The sequence below is a fragment of the Dysidea avara genome, chromosome 9 (assembly GCF_963678975.1).
Source record: "Dysidea avara chromosome 9, odDysAvar1.4, whole genome shotgun sequence".
Taxonomy (NCBI): Eukaryota; Metazoa; Porifera; class Demospongiae; order Dictyoceratida; family Dysideidae; genus Dysidea; species Dysidea avara.
The window spans coordinates 13,157,844-13,174,528 of NC_089280.1; the positions used below are offsets into that span (position 1 = coordinate 13,157,844).

At 35.1% G+C, this 16,685-nt stretch overlaps 1 protein-coding gene across 1 annotated transcript in view; it reads right to left on the reverse strand.

Annotated features, from left to right (window-relative positions):
- Positions 1–2,821: 2,821 nt before the first annotated feature.
- Positions 2,822–16,685, reverse strand: part of LOC136267376 (hemicentin-1-like) — a 54,215-nt gene continuing 40,351 nt past the window's right edge. Inside the window, exons 20-38 of the mRNA XM_066062492.1 lie at positions 16,208–16,510; positions 15,762–16,079; positions 14,795–15,121; positions 13,473–13,814; positions 13,059–13,382; positions 12,502–12,843; positions 12,138–12,449; positions 11,568–11,888; positions 11,165–11,488; positions 10,569–10,892; positions 10,075–10,509; positions 9,682–10,023; positions 9,307–9,624; positions 8,896–9,186; positions 8,546–8,643; positions 7,842–8,004; positions 7,732–7,790; positions 4,753–5,258; positions 2,822–3,196 (exon numbers count right to left, since the gene is read on the reverse strand). Coding sequence (XP_065918564.1) covers positions 2,935–3,196; positions 4,753–5,258; positions 7,732–7,790; positions 7,842–8,004; positions 8,546–8,643; positions 8,896–9,186; positions 9,307–9,624; positions 9,682–10,023; positions 10,075–10,509; positions 10,569–10,892; positions 11,165–11,488; positions 11,568–11,888; positions 12,138–12,449; positions 12,502–12,843; positions 13,059–13,382; positions 13,473–13,814; positions 14,795–15,121; positions 15,762–16,079; positions 16,208–16,510 — 5,711 coding nt within the window. The 3' untranslated portion in view covers positions 2,822–2,934. The remainder of the gene's footprint in view (positions 3,197–4,752; positions 5,259–7,731; positions 7,791–7,841; positions 8,005–8,545; positions 8,644–8,895; positions 9,187–9,306; positions 9,625–9,681; positions 10,024–10,074; positions 10,510–10,568; positions 10,893–11,164; positions 11,489–11,567; positions 11,889–12,137; positions 12,450–12,501; positions 12,844–13,058; positions 13,383–13,472; positions 13,815–14,794; positions 15,122–15,761; positions 16,080–16,207; positions 16,511–16,685) is intronic.

The following is a 16,685-nucleotide window of genomic DNA, read 5'->3' on the forward strand; positions in this document are numbered from 1 at the left end:
GTGGTTAGGCGTTACTCAGAGGATTACTAACGAGATTAATAACTTCGTTACTTTTAGTAATAATATTACGTCATATTAGACTCGTTACAGTAATTATATTACTTAGGTAACGCGTTACGTTTGTAAGTAAAGTATCTTGCGTTATATTACCTGTTTTCATAGCGTATTTCGTTATATTACTTTGTTACCACAAAAGTAATAATATTACGTAACGCGTTACTCCCAACACTGATACTATAAAGTGTCTAGCTACACTATTTGAAAACAACTTGTCTTTTATTTAAGTCCATGTATATCAGGCTTGTTGTAATTGTAATTGTAATTAATTACTAATCATTAGCAATTTTCAAGTAATCGTAATTATAATTGTAATTGCTCACTGAGTATAAAAGTAATGGTAATTGTAATTGTAATTAGCTGTTCAGTCAATAATCATTATGTAATTAAATTTAAGTAATCAAAGTTATGCTATATAAAAGTACTACTCCATAACTTGACTATACTATGTGCACAATCCCATGTGTATAACATGTGGCCCATGTAGCTACAGTAAATTATTGAAATTATATGTCATGTATTTGTTGACCATATAGTTATAAACATTTTATGTACAGTGTGGGATACCCATGGAGTACATAATGTTCAATAGTAGAGAAACATTTAAATGTATCTGGATGACACAGAGTTTACAAAGGATGAAAGCCCTTTAAAATTTTGGAAGATAAAAGCAAATAAATACCCCATTTTAAGTACAATAGCAAAGAATAGCAGCAACATCTGCACCATTTGAGTGTGTATTCAACCATAGTGGCAATGTTCTCAAACCAAAATATATGTAGACTATTACCAAAAAAGTTTGAAGAGTTAATAGACGTACCTTAAGATTAATGCTGGAGAACTGTAAGTAAGTTATTGTTGTACCCCAATTAGTGCTGAGCAGTATTGAAAAATAGCAAACGGTATACCTTCCATAATACGATATTACTAAATATCACAGTATTAATGTAAAAGCTATTGGTATTAAAGTAACTGTCATTTACCACAAAAAAAGCACCAAATACCCATGGTAGATCAGCAAGCCTCAGGTACAAACTACCACTAACAAACTTGTTTACATGGTTTGGTTAGCTGACTACATCAGCACCTGCCTACAAACATTAATAATCACATGTCTGGTTACCTTCTAAATATGGGATGAAACAAGCGTTAGCCCACAGGGAGGCCATAATGCCCAGATGGTATGGCGGTATTAAAAAAAGCAGGCAGTATCAAAAGTAGTATGACTTAAATATCACAGATTATTAACAATACCAGTATATCACCCAGCTCTAACTCCACATGTACAGTAGTGATTGAAAAGTAATTGTAATTATTAATCATTATTTTACATACTGAAGTAATTGTAATTGTAATCATTAGATTGGCTTCAAAAAGTAATCGTAATTGTACTGATTACTTTCAGTGGGTAATTACAACAAGCCTGATGTATATACACTTCTTGACTGCAACAGTGCCTGTTCCAGGATTTTCTTCAATCCAGTCCCCAATCCCAATCCTGGAAGACACCCACCTACCTAGCCAAGGCCTAGAGATGCCGAGAAAATTAAGCTTAGGCCAGATGAATAAATGGATTCCCAAGGAGGATGGATGTGCCACCAACAACAGCAGGATGGATGTGCCACCAACAACAGCAGGGAACGTGAGTCTCTTGACTCTCTTCTGTGTGCATGGTACCGGTGTTAACCTACTTGCAAGGCCTACTCAAGGGAACCCCGACCCTGCCTGGTCTCCACCACATGGTTGGGGCCATGTGGCAAGGAGCCAGGGCTGGTACCGTTAGCCCACATGGTAGTGCACACATGTACACACATTATTTACCTATTACCATGATTAAATATTTGATGTTAGCTATAATAAGTACTGCTGATAACACATATTATGTAGATGCCAAGTATACATCCAGGGCACACTTAAGAAGGTGGTAACTTCAAGGGAAGCACCTGGTTATAATACACTATTGTCAAAACTTTATGTTGAAATATCTTGTATGAATTATTATTATGAAAGTACATTAAAGGGCACTTGTTATAGACTAGTTTAATCTAAATAAAAGGTTGCTTTTGTGTGCATGGTATTTACCTAAAAAGACATTGCCTTAGAAAATGATCAATGTTTTAAATTTAACATCCACATGCATGTGCAAAAAAGTAGCTAAACTTAATTCCACCAACATAATTCCTTCCAGAAGTACTGAGGACAATTAATCAGTTACGGCCAACTGCTACTGCTATTATTTCATCATCACATGTACAATGTTGAGGTACATTGGAATTTGCCATATTGAAGTCAAGCTAAAATATTGGGCAGTGAAAGTGATAATGGACTTTAGTTATCAAACAATTTCCTTCTTGCAAATTCTCCTAGTTCTGGTTATGATTAGTTTGCTGTGTAAATCACTTATTTAATGCATCTCTGGTCTTCCAATAATATTGAAGCAAGTATTCTAAGGTTGGCACATGCATACACACAACCAAGTTATCGAGATTGATATTACTACGGTTTGTACTGTTACATGCAGCCAGAAACCTCTGGTTACAAAAATACAATCTACAGTAGCTGTTAGTTACAGAATAAAGAGTAGAATTAAACGTTAGCAACTTGTACCATGCTTGCTGCCAGCAATATACCCCACCCTTTATACTTATCAATTTAATAATATACTTCAGTGCTTCAGTGATCAAATATATACAACCACAAATGGCATTGCATGGACTTGGTGCTCTAAGGTATATGTAGCTAATGTGGTTACCATTGCAGTATATGGCATTGAACATAATAATATAATAATAATAATATAGCATAAATCATTTATGCACATTTATAAAATTACATATCAGCATAAGTCTACAGATAAAACATTATATTATATTATGTTCATTTAAAATGTGTTTCAGCATAACTTGGATTTTCTACTGTCTCAGTATCAGTTGACATTTGCAGGCTAGTTGCTGCGTACATGGATGTACTTTTACGTGGTCTATTTGCTAGCACTGTTGATTGATAAGCTGGGTTCCTATCAAACATTACTCCCTCACTATCCCGCATCACTGGATTAACTGCTTCATACACTGCTGTAGGTTTAGTGTGTCTAACATAATCATACTCATAATTACTTTCATCTTGACGCTGCTGGACACTAGAAAGAAGTATAAGTACTCATTAAAAGGAAGTTCGGTTGTCCAATTATATTACAATTCACTAGCATAAATTACATAATATGAATACATACACTGCACAAATGTTTTGCATATGTAGGGTGGAACACCATAAGTGTCAGCATGATGACTCTGATGTAGTATATAAAGTTATTAGTTTTAAGGTAATTTTAAAATATTTACAAGATGTCTAAAACTGTATTTGAACAAAATATACAACCATTCATCATGCTCCTCCAGTGACATTGCTGGGTCACTGGTATACCTCATAACTTTTAGAATTTTAAATTTTCTTTTTTGATCACGTTGTATGTCAAATACAAGGAAAATTAGGAATTTAGGTATCTAAATACAAAAGTAGTAAAACAAGGAAGGTTACCTACATCTGGAGTAGACATTTAATACCTCACAGCTCTGTGCACACCACATCAAAACAAAGAATGATATAGTTTTATATCTGATCACATACCCCTACCATTAATTACACCATTATAGTTTGTTTTCTGCTATGTTTAGCCCATACACACAGTGTACAAATGTGACCATCTCAGCAAAAACCTGCCAAGTTAACACAACATCAAAATTTCTTTTCATTTTCTCAGCATTATCTACGGAATGGATCACCAATATTTCAGCATATTATGGTAAGCAGTTTTATAATTATAGCTCTACACAATAGAAAGAACAAGGAAACCAATTGTATAGAGTGACTATACTGCAAATAAACTACAGGTGCTTACATTCGCGGCCATAACTGGCATTTGCATTTGTCTGTTTATGTAAACAAAACGTAGTAAGAACATTCACTGCTGCTGACCACAAGCAACCATCATCGAAATCTTCCAGGATGCTTATAAACTAAATTCAGTGATTCCCCTCTTACTGGTTGGGTTAACTGGTCAGCCAGTGCAATACAGGCTATCTCTTCTTTATAGTGGGAGCATCAAACCAAAAAAGAAAGGTTCTATAAAACCGTACAGAATGCAACTGTTCTACAGTATATTGGGACTGGGGGTCTGGCTCATAAAGTCATCATTTTCTACAAATGTCTGGCTTCTCTCTTGAGTGAGGACAAAATTACTCCGTTACCCTGGGTTGGCTTTGTTTCTGTCACTCTTCTCTTTGCTGTGATCTGCTATGGCCTGCATTTGCGGTGTTCAGTCATCACCTGGTCATTTTGAATGAGCTCCACTTCTGATGGATCTGGTTAGGGTGGAGTCTCATTTAATGGACTAATTTAATCTTTAACATTAGATTTATTGTTTGTATAATAGTTAATTTAGTTATCTTTATAAGAATTAAGAAAAAAACATATAGTTACAATATGATTGTAAGAAAAAACTACTTTATGGAAGTTTCTGTGATGGACTACACTATAGTTTTACTAAAAGATTAGTCTAATAGATTAAACACATTCACAGTTACATGCATTATTCAGAGTCATTCATTTTTCGTGAACTGCGTTGACTGTTCATATCATATTGCTTTGACCACTACTTGTTTATAAAATTATGCACATATTAAAACATAATTATACCTGTAGCTTCCTTTTCGTCTGCAACACAGCACAACACACAAGATCACAATGATGATTACTAATAAGAGAACAATCAGCACTGCCATTGCTGCTCCTGCTATAATAATAGTAGTGGTAGAAAAACCACTTGATGTGGAGCCACTGGATGTTGTACTAGGAGATGGGGTAAGTTGATTTGTTGTTGGGATACAGTCGGCTTCATTGAATGAACTGAGCATCACTGGACAGGTATTGTCAACATCTAGAGTGGCTCCTTGTACTGCTATTCTTGGAGAAATCATTACCCAATCATTTATTGAATTCACAACATAATCAGCACGAGTAACTGAAGCAAGGTTTTGCACTGTCACTCTTGCTCTAAATACAACCGTGTTTGTTAAACTTCCTTGTGACCCTCCACAGCTAAACGATTCACGGTCAATGCCAAAATTACATGAGCATTCCTGCATTATATCTTCCATTAATCTAGCTTTGATAAGATTTAGTTTTTCAATTTGGTCCTCTTCCTAAAGGCAGTCACAAGCATATTCATCAATAAGTTTTTAAAATGTCATTGATCAATTATAATGTAATGATAAGAATGATGCTAAAATGAATGAATGTCTGATTGATATATACTATCTGAACCAGCATAACTAAAATAATGAATCTCACACTAACATCATACGTACAGTACAATAGTATTGTATATCATGGAGGTTTGTACTTTCACACAAAAATATTGACCAGAAACCAGCCTCACATTATTTTCATAGTGACTTGGCAGTATTGATTAGGTATAACCAAGTCCAAAAGTGCCTTATAAATGACCCAATATACTTTCAACAGATTCATACAAAATTTTAGAGAGGGAATATTCTGATGCCTGACTGCCTGACTTACTAATTTCCTCTGACACAAGTGTAACTCACTAAACAGCTGAGGCTATATAGGCTTAATTTTTTCACTGTTATATGTCACTTTAAACCCAGCAGATGCATTTTGGCATAGTATGTCTACACTGCATGCATCATGGACTTACTTTTGTGTCTCATACATTTTACTTCACTGACAGCTCAAAACATTGATTCATGGTACGTAGCATGTAGTGGCTTCCCTTGGTTTTCAAAAAGAGCTGCCTATATTTTATGCACTGACTGAATTGATTGCAGAAGTGCTTCTCATACTGTTCTTCATTTTGTAATGCTGTTTTATGGGCTGAACATCTGAAAATGAATTGAAGTGTATTGGCCACTTCACTTTTCTATAAATGAGAGCTGGGGTGCACGTTCAAGTGAAAAACATTAAGTCTGATGACATTCTTTCTTTTGGTATAGTATTTGCAGGTTCATCAGTCATAATAAGTTTTAATTCGATTGGATTCATAGAAAAAAGGAGTGAAGCATCTGAAACTGAGAAAGGGATTACATGTCCACTAGACTAAGTATATTTACAGGTGTAGGTAACCTCCCTTGTTTTATCACTTCTAATTTCTATGAATTCTAATTGAACTTGATTCTTTCCCAGAGGAGGTTGGACGCGCTCTAAGCGCCACATAAATATATTGCCCTTAATTGCATTCTTTTCTTTGGTATTTCACGTGACCCTCAATAGTCATAGTACAAATTTGAAAAACGATGGGGTTGACTGGGGTTGATTAGATATTCGGATGGTGCTTCACGTAAGCTTCAAGGTGATGTACTTTGTTTTTTAAAAGCGCTTGGTGATTGGGGTGAAATTAATAAGTTGCGGTTTGGTGTGTAGAACTTCTCCAGAATTGTCACGTACGTATTCTATAATCAGAACAATGATACTTTATCGAATTAAACTGAGATTGATGTGTATAAACCTCTTCTATAAAACGAGTTTCGCTTAATTTGTTTTAGGGGCGCTTAAATCATGTCCAACCTCCTCTGATTCTTTCCCTTGGTACTTGTTATAACACAAAATGCTTAACTAAGAGGGGTCACCACTTTAAGTGCAAATTTAATCTGTGCTTTGATTAAATTTACACTTCATGCAGTTGGTGACAATGGCACTCCTTGTTTAAGCTGTTAGCTAGTTTGCTAATTTATTGCAATGAAATTAATTTTTATCATTGAACTTAAATCACATCACACTAAAGGAAATAATGGCAACAGATGTAAATACCACAACAAACAATGCACCCCTATAATGCTCACATGGAGAATGATATGTACAGCTAGCCTAGAATACATCTCCTGAGTCATGGAAATTAAGGACCATCAGTTTTTATGCAAGTTCTCATAATAGGAAACATACAAAATGGTCATGAACCTACTCCAAAAGAAGCCATTTCATACAAAGCCAATTCTTTGCACTGGAAATTAAAGTAGGACATTAAGGAGGACAAAAGTACAGTAAGTCCATGATGCATGCATTGTACCCTCTTCTGTATACCAAAAGAAACTTCTAATCAAACTTGTAGTTTAGCTGTTATAATTGAAAGCATCAGTAAGTCAGAGTCTGTCAGACAATCAGCAGGAAATACAAAACATTGAAGCAACTTATCAAAAGTGTTTTAAGTTTCTCTAAAGGGATTTTTGGGCTTGATCATACCTTACTAATACTGTACTGCTGGTTTCTGGTCAATAGTTTCTTTGTAGGAAAGTGCAACCTTTATCATAATATTACCATGCTGTACATGAATAATACAGAACTAGTAAAATCCTTGTCACATGAACAGCAATGGATTGCAAACATAAATGTGACAACAACAATAATGTTACTATACAACTGGACAGATTTAAAGCATATGGTGAATTATTCAGTTGCAAGCAAAAGTTTTGAACACAGACAACATAAACTGCCTTTCACAATATGTAGGTCAATTTTGCTATAATTCTTTGTTTAATAGTCAGCAACCATGGAACTGTGAGAAGCTACAAACCTCTCCAGTACATGGAATCATCTAAAATACCGTGACATATATACCTTTTTGTTTAATTTTCAGTAATATATACAGTAAGTTTCACTTACTATCCAATCAATACAATCATCAATAGGACTCAGTCTGATTTGAAACAAAGCAGTGGTAACTAAAATGCATCACTGATAAAAGTTACATCAAATGGTTAAGATGGACATACGAGTTATAGTAGTTATGGTGTCACTAGGAACCCTCACTCCTGTGGGAGTAACAGCTGTAACATTGATGGAGTACTGTACACCAGATGTCAGGTCGTGGAGTGTAATAGATGAGGATGTTGTGTTTATTACTTGTGTTGAAGTTTGATTAGTAGTATAGTAAACCTGCAATAATATTAGTAGTACTTAAAAATTCTGTAAGGGCCCTGGCACAAAACTATATTGATATAAATCAGACCATTCACATGTTGTTACACTGGACTCTATCTATCTATCTATCTATCTATCTATCTATCTATCTATCTATCTATCTATCTATCTATCTATCTATCTATCTATCTATCTATCTATCTATCTATCTATCTACGTATCTATCTACTATATGCATTTATTGACTATAGTGTATTAGAACAAATTACTGTTCTATTAGAGTATATCAATCTTGTTTTCTCCAAAGTGTGAATGATTAGCTGAAAATAGTAAAAATAATAAGTTAATAATAGTGGAATAAAATAGTAATTTCTCGAGCACAATTTTAATTTTAAAAGTATCAATAGGCTTGATTTTTGAGGCTCTTGTCAAAGCATAATTGATAATCTACTTATCCGATTATGCTGACAGAATACTTGGTGCTTTTATTTACTTGACACAATTAGTTATGAGTATATATATAGACAACAGTAGGATTAATATATATAATAATCACCTGATAATATGACACAGCAAACATGGGCTCTACCCAGCTTAATGTAATGAATGTTTCATCGACTGACTGAGTTGTTACCATTATTGGCAGATCGGGATCTAAATATGATAGAAATGTTATACTATAACAACACCCAGTACAAAATCAAAGTAATGTAACTGTAGCTATAAGTCAACTTGAAAAGTTTAATTATCCCACAAAATTCTTGCATTTCTGTAAGATTTGAATTTAGGTAAGTCAATAGTTACCCTCGCACAACTATATAGTCAATGTGGATACAAATAACAGTTCTTCAAATCATTGCTAAAACTATACTATACATACATGTGTTTGTTGCGGGTAATTCTTACCTATTTGTATCATAGCTGGGTCAGAGAATGGTCCATAACCTTCTAATTGAGTACCAGCACTAACAGATACGTAGTAAGTACTAAACAATTCTAAGTTTTCTATCAAATAAGAGGTATCATCATTAAGTGATACAGTATTCCAGTTGAGTGGCTGAGACACTTTGGTATAGTTGAGCTGATGTTTAACAATGATGCCATTCCTTACCAGAGGATCAGGAAGTTGCCACATTACAGCAATAGAAGTAGATGTAGGAGATGACAATGTGACATTTAATGGTGGACCACCGGGAACTGTGTAAAGAATGATATGATTATCATATAGTTCTTACACACGCACGCACGCACGCACGCACACACACGCACGCACACACACAAGCATGCGCATGCATGCACACACGTACACACACAAACCATCTTCCAGTGTCTGCACCAAACATTCTACTGGGTTAGAATATGGTCCAATTCCAACTACAGTGTATGCAGCTATGGCAATGCTATAAGTGGTAGCTATTCTTAGACCAGTCAAAGTAGTGTTAGTCATACTACTACCAATATTAATAGTGTTATTTCCATCAGCAGCATAGTCAGCAGTGGATAGAGATTGACCAGGAACATATGACACACTGTAATCAGTAATAATACCATTAGCTACCACAGGAGGTGACCAGGTGATCATTACAGAAGTCGAACTAACAGCTGTGGTAGAACAATTTTGTGGTGTTGCAGGAACTATATTAGAAATTGTGTGACATATGTGTTTAAAAGTCAACAAACTGCTGTACTTACTATCTGATTGCGTTTGTACAGTTGTGGATGGCTGTGCTATCTCCAAATCTCCACATCCTAACTCATTACAAGCTACTACTGCAAACCGGTATCTCATAAAAGGTATGATGTGTTCAGTCACATTATAACTGTTAGTAGCAGTAGTAAACATGTTAGCCTGTCTCTTCTTGCCATTGGTAGAAGCCATCACTCGCATAAAATTTGAACCAGATTCCACAAACCTGATGTATACATTGTATCCAACAATGTCACTATTACCATCATATGGGATATCCCATTGTATGAGTATCCACTGACTATCTAGATCTTCAACAGTAATGACTGATACCGGATCAGGCCTCTCTAAAATATACATGAACACATAATTACATTGTATAAATTTATGCACCTTACCTAACACAACTATGTGAGTAGGACTGCTCAATACTGATATGGTATCAGTTTCTGGTAGCATATTAGTAACAGTACATGTGTAGCTTCCATTGTTGTCACGTTCTAGTGACCTAATTAACAAATGGCTGACTACAGCCAGTTCATGTAAGTTATATACTGATAACACTGAGATATTCTGAGGGTCATTGACTGCACTAGCTATACTAGAATTGTCAAGATTTAGTGTTTGTGATACTGTACAATTGTTCAAACCGACCGTCATTGAGGTTACATTGTATGGATTGAGAACACAGTCTGGATCAATAAGGACATTATTTCCATTAAGTTGCCACGTAATAGTTGGTAATGGTACTCCAATAGCACTACAAGTCAAGTTGACTTGTGCAGAAATGTTGAGTCTATCACCTCCTGATATTGTGAGATTTGTGGGCTTAACTATAGAATGTGCAATACAATGTACATGTATGTAAGTACAACATACTGATCATCCTTACCATGTACACTCACTACAGCAGCAGCACTAACAGCACCATTTACATCAGCTGCTACACATGTGTACACACCCCTATCATCATATTGGAGGTTAGTAATAGTTAAAGTACCAAAACTAGTAGTGTTAACAGTATTATTTATCTGGTATTTCATGTTAGGATCTGATGATGAAGTAGTGATAACAACAGTAGCAACATCACTTCTCATCCTCTGGTACATCCAGGTGATGCTGGGTTGTGGGAAGCCAAGAGCAAAACATGACAACATAACATTATTGTCATCAATTTCTGTTATGTCCACTGGAGCGTCAATAATATCTGGTGGAACTATAGACAGAGAACATGAACACGATGCAGTATTTTTGTTAATGAAAATTCTATTCAGTTGTATGATTTGAGCAAATACTGTAGACAACTAATACACATCTACAGAAACTGCTTCAGCATTGCAAAAGTGGCTACATGTCAACATGAAAATTCCAACAAGGCTTCTTACTGCAAGAAAATGTGTGTAATCATGAGGTCAGCAGTAAAATGATACTATACATACTATTGTGTATATACATAAACAACAATAAGATGCATGAATAAGTACATACCTTCAATATAAAAGTATATATAGTCAGTACTAACTCCAGCAGTATTGCTGACACTGAAATTAATTTGTGATGTAAAAATTGGTTGTATATTACTAATAGTCAATGTGTACAGTTGTGCTGTCATGTTATATTCAAATGTCAACGTGTTATTATCAATCATAGTGTTATTGGTGATATCAGTAACACTCCCTTGTCTAGTCAGTAACCATCTCACATTATTATCACTGACCAGTGGAAACGCATTCACAACTACAAATCTCAACACAGCACTCATTCCTTGCACTACAACTACAACACGTTCAACTGGTACCACTAGTGGAGGAACTGAAGAAGACAACACAGGAATATTATGACATGTTGGTATCCATATGACTTTTATGTGTGAATAAATTTATATAATTACCTTGTACTATCAGTTCAGCACTCTGAATATTAACAGCTCCAACATTATTAGTCACATCATTGCTAGCTGTACAATTGTACACTCCTTGATCACGGAACCTTTCAGTTGATCTGATGATTAGATATGATGTAACAGTGTACATGTCAGTATTGACTATTGTAGTAATATTTGCTATATCAACATTGTCACTGAGGTCATCATCTCCTACTCTACTCCACACTATCAGAGGAATAGGATTACCAAATGATGTACACTCAAATTGAGCTGTGAAGGTCTGGTTAACTGTTACACTGACTGGCACTTGAGTAATGTTAGCAGGATCTGTGAAAGCCAATAGCAAGCTTAAGTACATATGTATAAACATGTATACATATACAATGCAGATAATTGGAGATATACTTATGTGAGGAAATAATTTGGCTATGCGTAAAGCGCATACACACATATGTACTTGAATATCCTTTGCAAGAAATTGATATTTCAAGAGAAGTGTTGTTTAGATGTTTTCATACAGGCCACACAAAGTTATCATAATGACCAAAATATTATTTACTTATATTTATAACCTACACAATACATTGAGGGTGGCACTGCCAATGTAATCATCCACAATATTGATTGCTCTACAAGTATAGTCTCCAGTATCATCAGGATGAGTTGTAGTGGACAAAGTTAATGTACTGACTATTTCCCGATCTCCACTGCTGACCTCCATTATTACTACATTGTCATTACCATTGACTAGGCGACATTGCATTGACACAATGTCATAATACCACTCTATCATCGGTCTGGGTACTCCAGTGGCTGTACAACTGAATTGTGCCATCATTGGTGTGGTCACTGTCAAGTTTTGTGGTAGTTCTGTGAACTCAGGATGAACTATATGTAATGCAAATCAAGTTACAAACTGTATGTCTGCAAATATTCTCACCTTGAATGATCAACTGAAAAGTAACACTGTAATCATTACCTACTCCATTAGATGTAATACAAGTATACACACCAGACTTGTCATCCATGGCTGAAGTAATTGTTAGTGTTTGAGATACTGACCAAACAACTCCACCAGCAGTAGAATATTGTACTGCAGTTGATAAGGCACTAACTGTAATATTAGTACTAGTAACTGTATAGTCCTGTATTACTCCATTCTTCAACCACACAAAACTCATCGGTGCTGGTATACCAGTAGTATTACATGTTACACTGAAAGTATCAGTCTCATTGACAGTAAAAATTGAAGTATTTACTGGTTCTATTATTGCTGGCTCCACTGTAAGGGATAATAGCATTGTTAAATACAAGATGAATATACAATGAAACAAAATTAATTTGTTGATACATATAAATATTTTGCCATATTATAACACTTATATGCATAACTGTTTCATAAAGATAAAACTTCAAGCTGAGTATTCTTTGTATTAGTGAATGTCACAAAATAGAACAAGATGACACCACAGCCAGTTACATATACTATGGTCATACCATTAATATGTAGTGAAACCATTTCAGTATTACTTCCAGCAGGATTACTAGCATTGCATATATATTCTCCACCATCATCTGGTACAGTGTTAACTATCTCCAGCATACTGGTTAACACACAATGACTAGGAGGACTAGTGTAATTACAGTCTCCTTGTGTGCAGTTTGTAATTGTAATCCTAGGTGTGGTGTCTCTCAGTACCATCCCATTCCTGATCCACTGGATTATAGCTCTAGGTTTAGCAATAGCAGTACAGTTGAATGTGGCGGTATTAGGTGATGTGATTGTTTGGCTCATAGAAAGAACTGTGACCACTGGAACAACTATAGTACATAAAGGTAACATAAACATCAAAGACATAGTTGTCACAAAAATATTGGTAGATTCTGTTTACATGCTATCAATCAACATACCTCTTACAAACACTTCTACAGTGCTGTTATCCACTCTCACCACACCATTATCAGCTGCACAGGTATATACACCACTATCACTATCATTTGTATTAGTGATTTCTAACAAACGAGTTACTTGGTATACAAAATTAATTCCATCAAAAGTAACCAACTGCGGCACCATATGAAGCAACACATTTATTCTGCTGTTATCTGCATTAGGTAGTTCCAATCCATTAGGATCCCTCCAAATGATGATAGGATCTGGTATTCCAGTAGCAGTACAGTTGATAAAAAATTGGTCAGTTCCTTCATTGGTGATCACCCTACTATTATCTGGTTGGACAATTGATGCTGGCACTGCACAAAAATTTAAACAGGCAAAGTAAAGTGGCATAGCCTGTTAATTATATCCAATCACAATCACACATTCCAAATTAAATCTATTCAAAATTATGCTTAAAATCATTAGTTGTAGAATGACTAACCGTTTGGTAAATTACTGTATTTATTTAATGAATGCATAGTAAAATGTTGCACATCACAAATTCATTGCTATACCATTAGAAGTAGCTACATATCTTTATTAATGTTACAAATATTGGTCGGGTAGATTAATGAAGTTGTCACATTATGTAACATGACAATACATTTATGTATTTGACAGTGAGTTTAATTTGCTAATGCTTAAACACCTTAAAGTAGGAAATGTCACATGTATGTAAACTCTTAATAAATTTTTCACATTTTCACAAGTGGCCAGCCAGTGTAGTGCGTACAATTTGCATTACTATTTTTGTTAATTTTTAAATATTTTCACCTGTAGTACATTTATGAATATCCTAGAGTTTCTCCAAACACAGTGGAACCTTAGTTACAGCGCCTCTACATGTTTGGTGCTTACATCACCAAAATTATGTCTGCCAATCTGAAGTATGTACTAAGTGGAATTAACGTACAATAATATGACTACTATTCTAACGGAACATAAAAGCTACCCTTATAGAACAATCAGCTTAGCACTTTGAAATCCAAATAACTGGAGTTTGGATAACTATGAGCCACACGCTATAATTATCTGTGCACCATTATAGTCTGTTCACATTCACCTGAGCCCCCGTTTCTCATTAATAACTCTTATTACATAAAGCCAGCTGCTCACTCATTTGGTAGTGATGTGGAGGGCTTTAAATGCTGGAAATGGTGATAAAAGAGGATTTTGTTACTGGCAAGAACAAGCGAGTTCAAAGTATTCCATACATTTAGTGTGGATGACTCAGAAATGCAAAGAATGTGAACCAACTAAGGAAATCAAATTTTATATGCATAAGTCAACTTACCATGTACTGTCAATGTAGCTGTTCTGTTAACAACCCCCAGGCTATTAAAAGCTATACACACATAGTCTTCAGCTAAAAATGGAGCAATTTCACTTAGTCTTAAACTGCTTATCACTGCTACACTGTCAAACATAGTAGTCATTATAAATGCTTCATCAATCCTTCCTTCTTGATCAAAAGGAGCATTGTTAGATAACGACAAATCAACTCCACTAATAAACCAACTTATGAATGGTATAGGATTACCAGCTGCTGTACAGTTAAACACTGCCTCATTGCTAATCACAACAGTAGTATTGTGTGGTGGAACTGTTATATCTGGAACAACTAAATCAAGGCAAACACAATTTTACATAATTTACACTATATGAATGTTTAAAGAAAATACATTGTAGCTATGCTTAAACTATTTTGATTTTGTAGTACCATAAACCTCTATTGCACTGAAAGTCAAGTAAATAAATAAATTATGTAAGCTGCATTTAATGATTGGGTACTAAAATAAAAAACTAGCTACGTATACTTCTAACCACCACTGTAGTCACATGCTATATAAGAAAGAGAATATACACAGGACAAACATGATTCATTTCTTTTTAGCGAAGATATCAAACTGCAAGTCGATTATTTAAGTACTCTCAGCACCACTTTATCCACAATCACCCTGTGCTTTGTGGGCTATAAGAAATAAATGTCTGTAATGTTGGACTTGCTTAACACCAGACCCAAAGTTCACTTACAGGAATAAATATCTGGCCATGGGATTCTATACAGATACTGTAGATTTTACATTAGCTATATAGGGTTGAGCTATATTGAAAACTAGTTCATAGAAAATACATGTCTGCACATGCATGTAAAACCTTATGTTAATGTTGGTACCATATACACACTACTAATGGGTATGTTCTACAGTGAATTATTTGTGATGTTCATCAGACCCATATTATCATAACAGATCACTTACACATAACAGTCAGAGTGGTATCACTTTGAATATTGTTCAACACATTAGATACTACACATGAGTATACTCCAGCATCTCCTCTAACAACATTCATAATAGTAAGACTACCAGTAACCTGGAACACTTCATTACTATCATCAGTGACTACCACAGGTGGACTAGGGTCACCGATAATATGTCTGCTCTCAACCAGACCACTATCTGGTATAGTCCAGTTGATAGTTGGTACTGGTACACCTGTCGCTGTACAAGAAATAGTTATACTAGTGTCTCCTTCTGTTGTACTGACCATGCTGGGTACATTAACCATAGGCTGAACTGTATATAGAAAGAACAGAGAAGAATAAAAGACAATACGTATGTACATACTATATACAGCATCTACTAATAGTAGAGGGTGTTTGTATACATATGCATGGTTATAATCTCCTATTTGAAAAACTAACCATAAATTGTAGCATTTACAGATGCCATACCACTTCCAGCAAGGTTCATTACAACTACAGTGTAGTTTCCACCATCACCAGTATTAGTGTTATGTATAGTTAGTGATGAATTACCAGTAGTACTATCACTGGATAGTGTAGTAGTAATGGTATAGTCACTATTAGTAGTCAATTGTTGATTGTTATGTGACCACTGGACAGTTACTGGAAGGTTTGATGATCCAATTGTGACTGAGAAGGTCCCATCATCAGGTGATGTTAGTATTCTGGTAGTACCTCCAATAAGATTAATCACCGGAGGTGCTATAATTATTCATAGGTCAAGACAATATAAAACAATGTGAGATATATAATAACTTAGCTAATGATGATGCATACAATGCAGAGCCTTTAGTAGTAACAACCATTTTGATGGTCTATTCAATGTTACTGTCCTTTTAATCTTCTATTTAGAATTACAGATGACACCTCAGGTGGA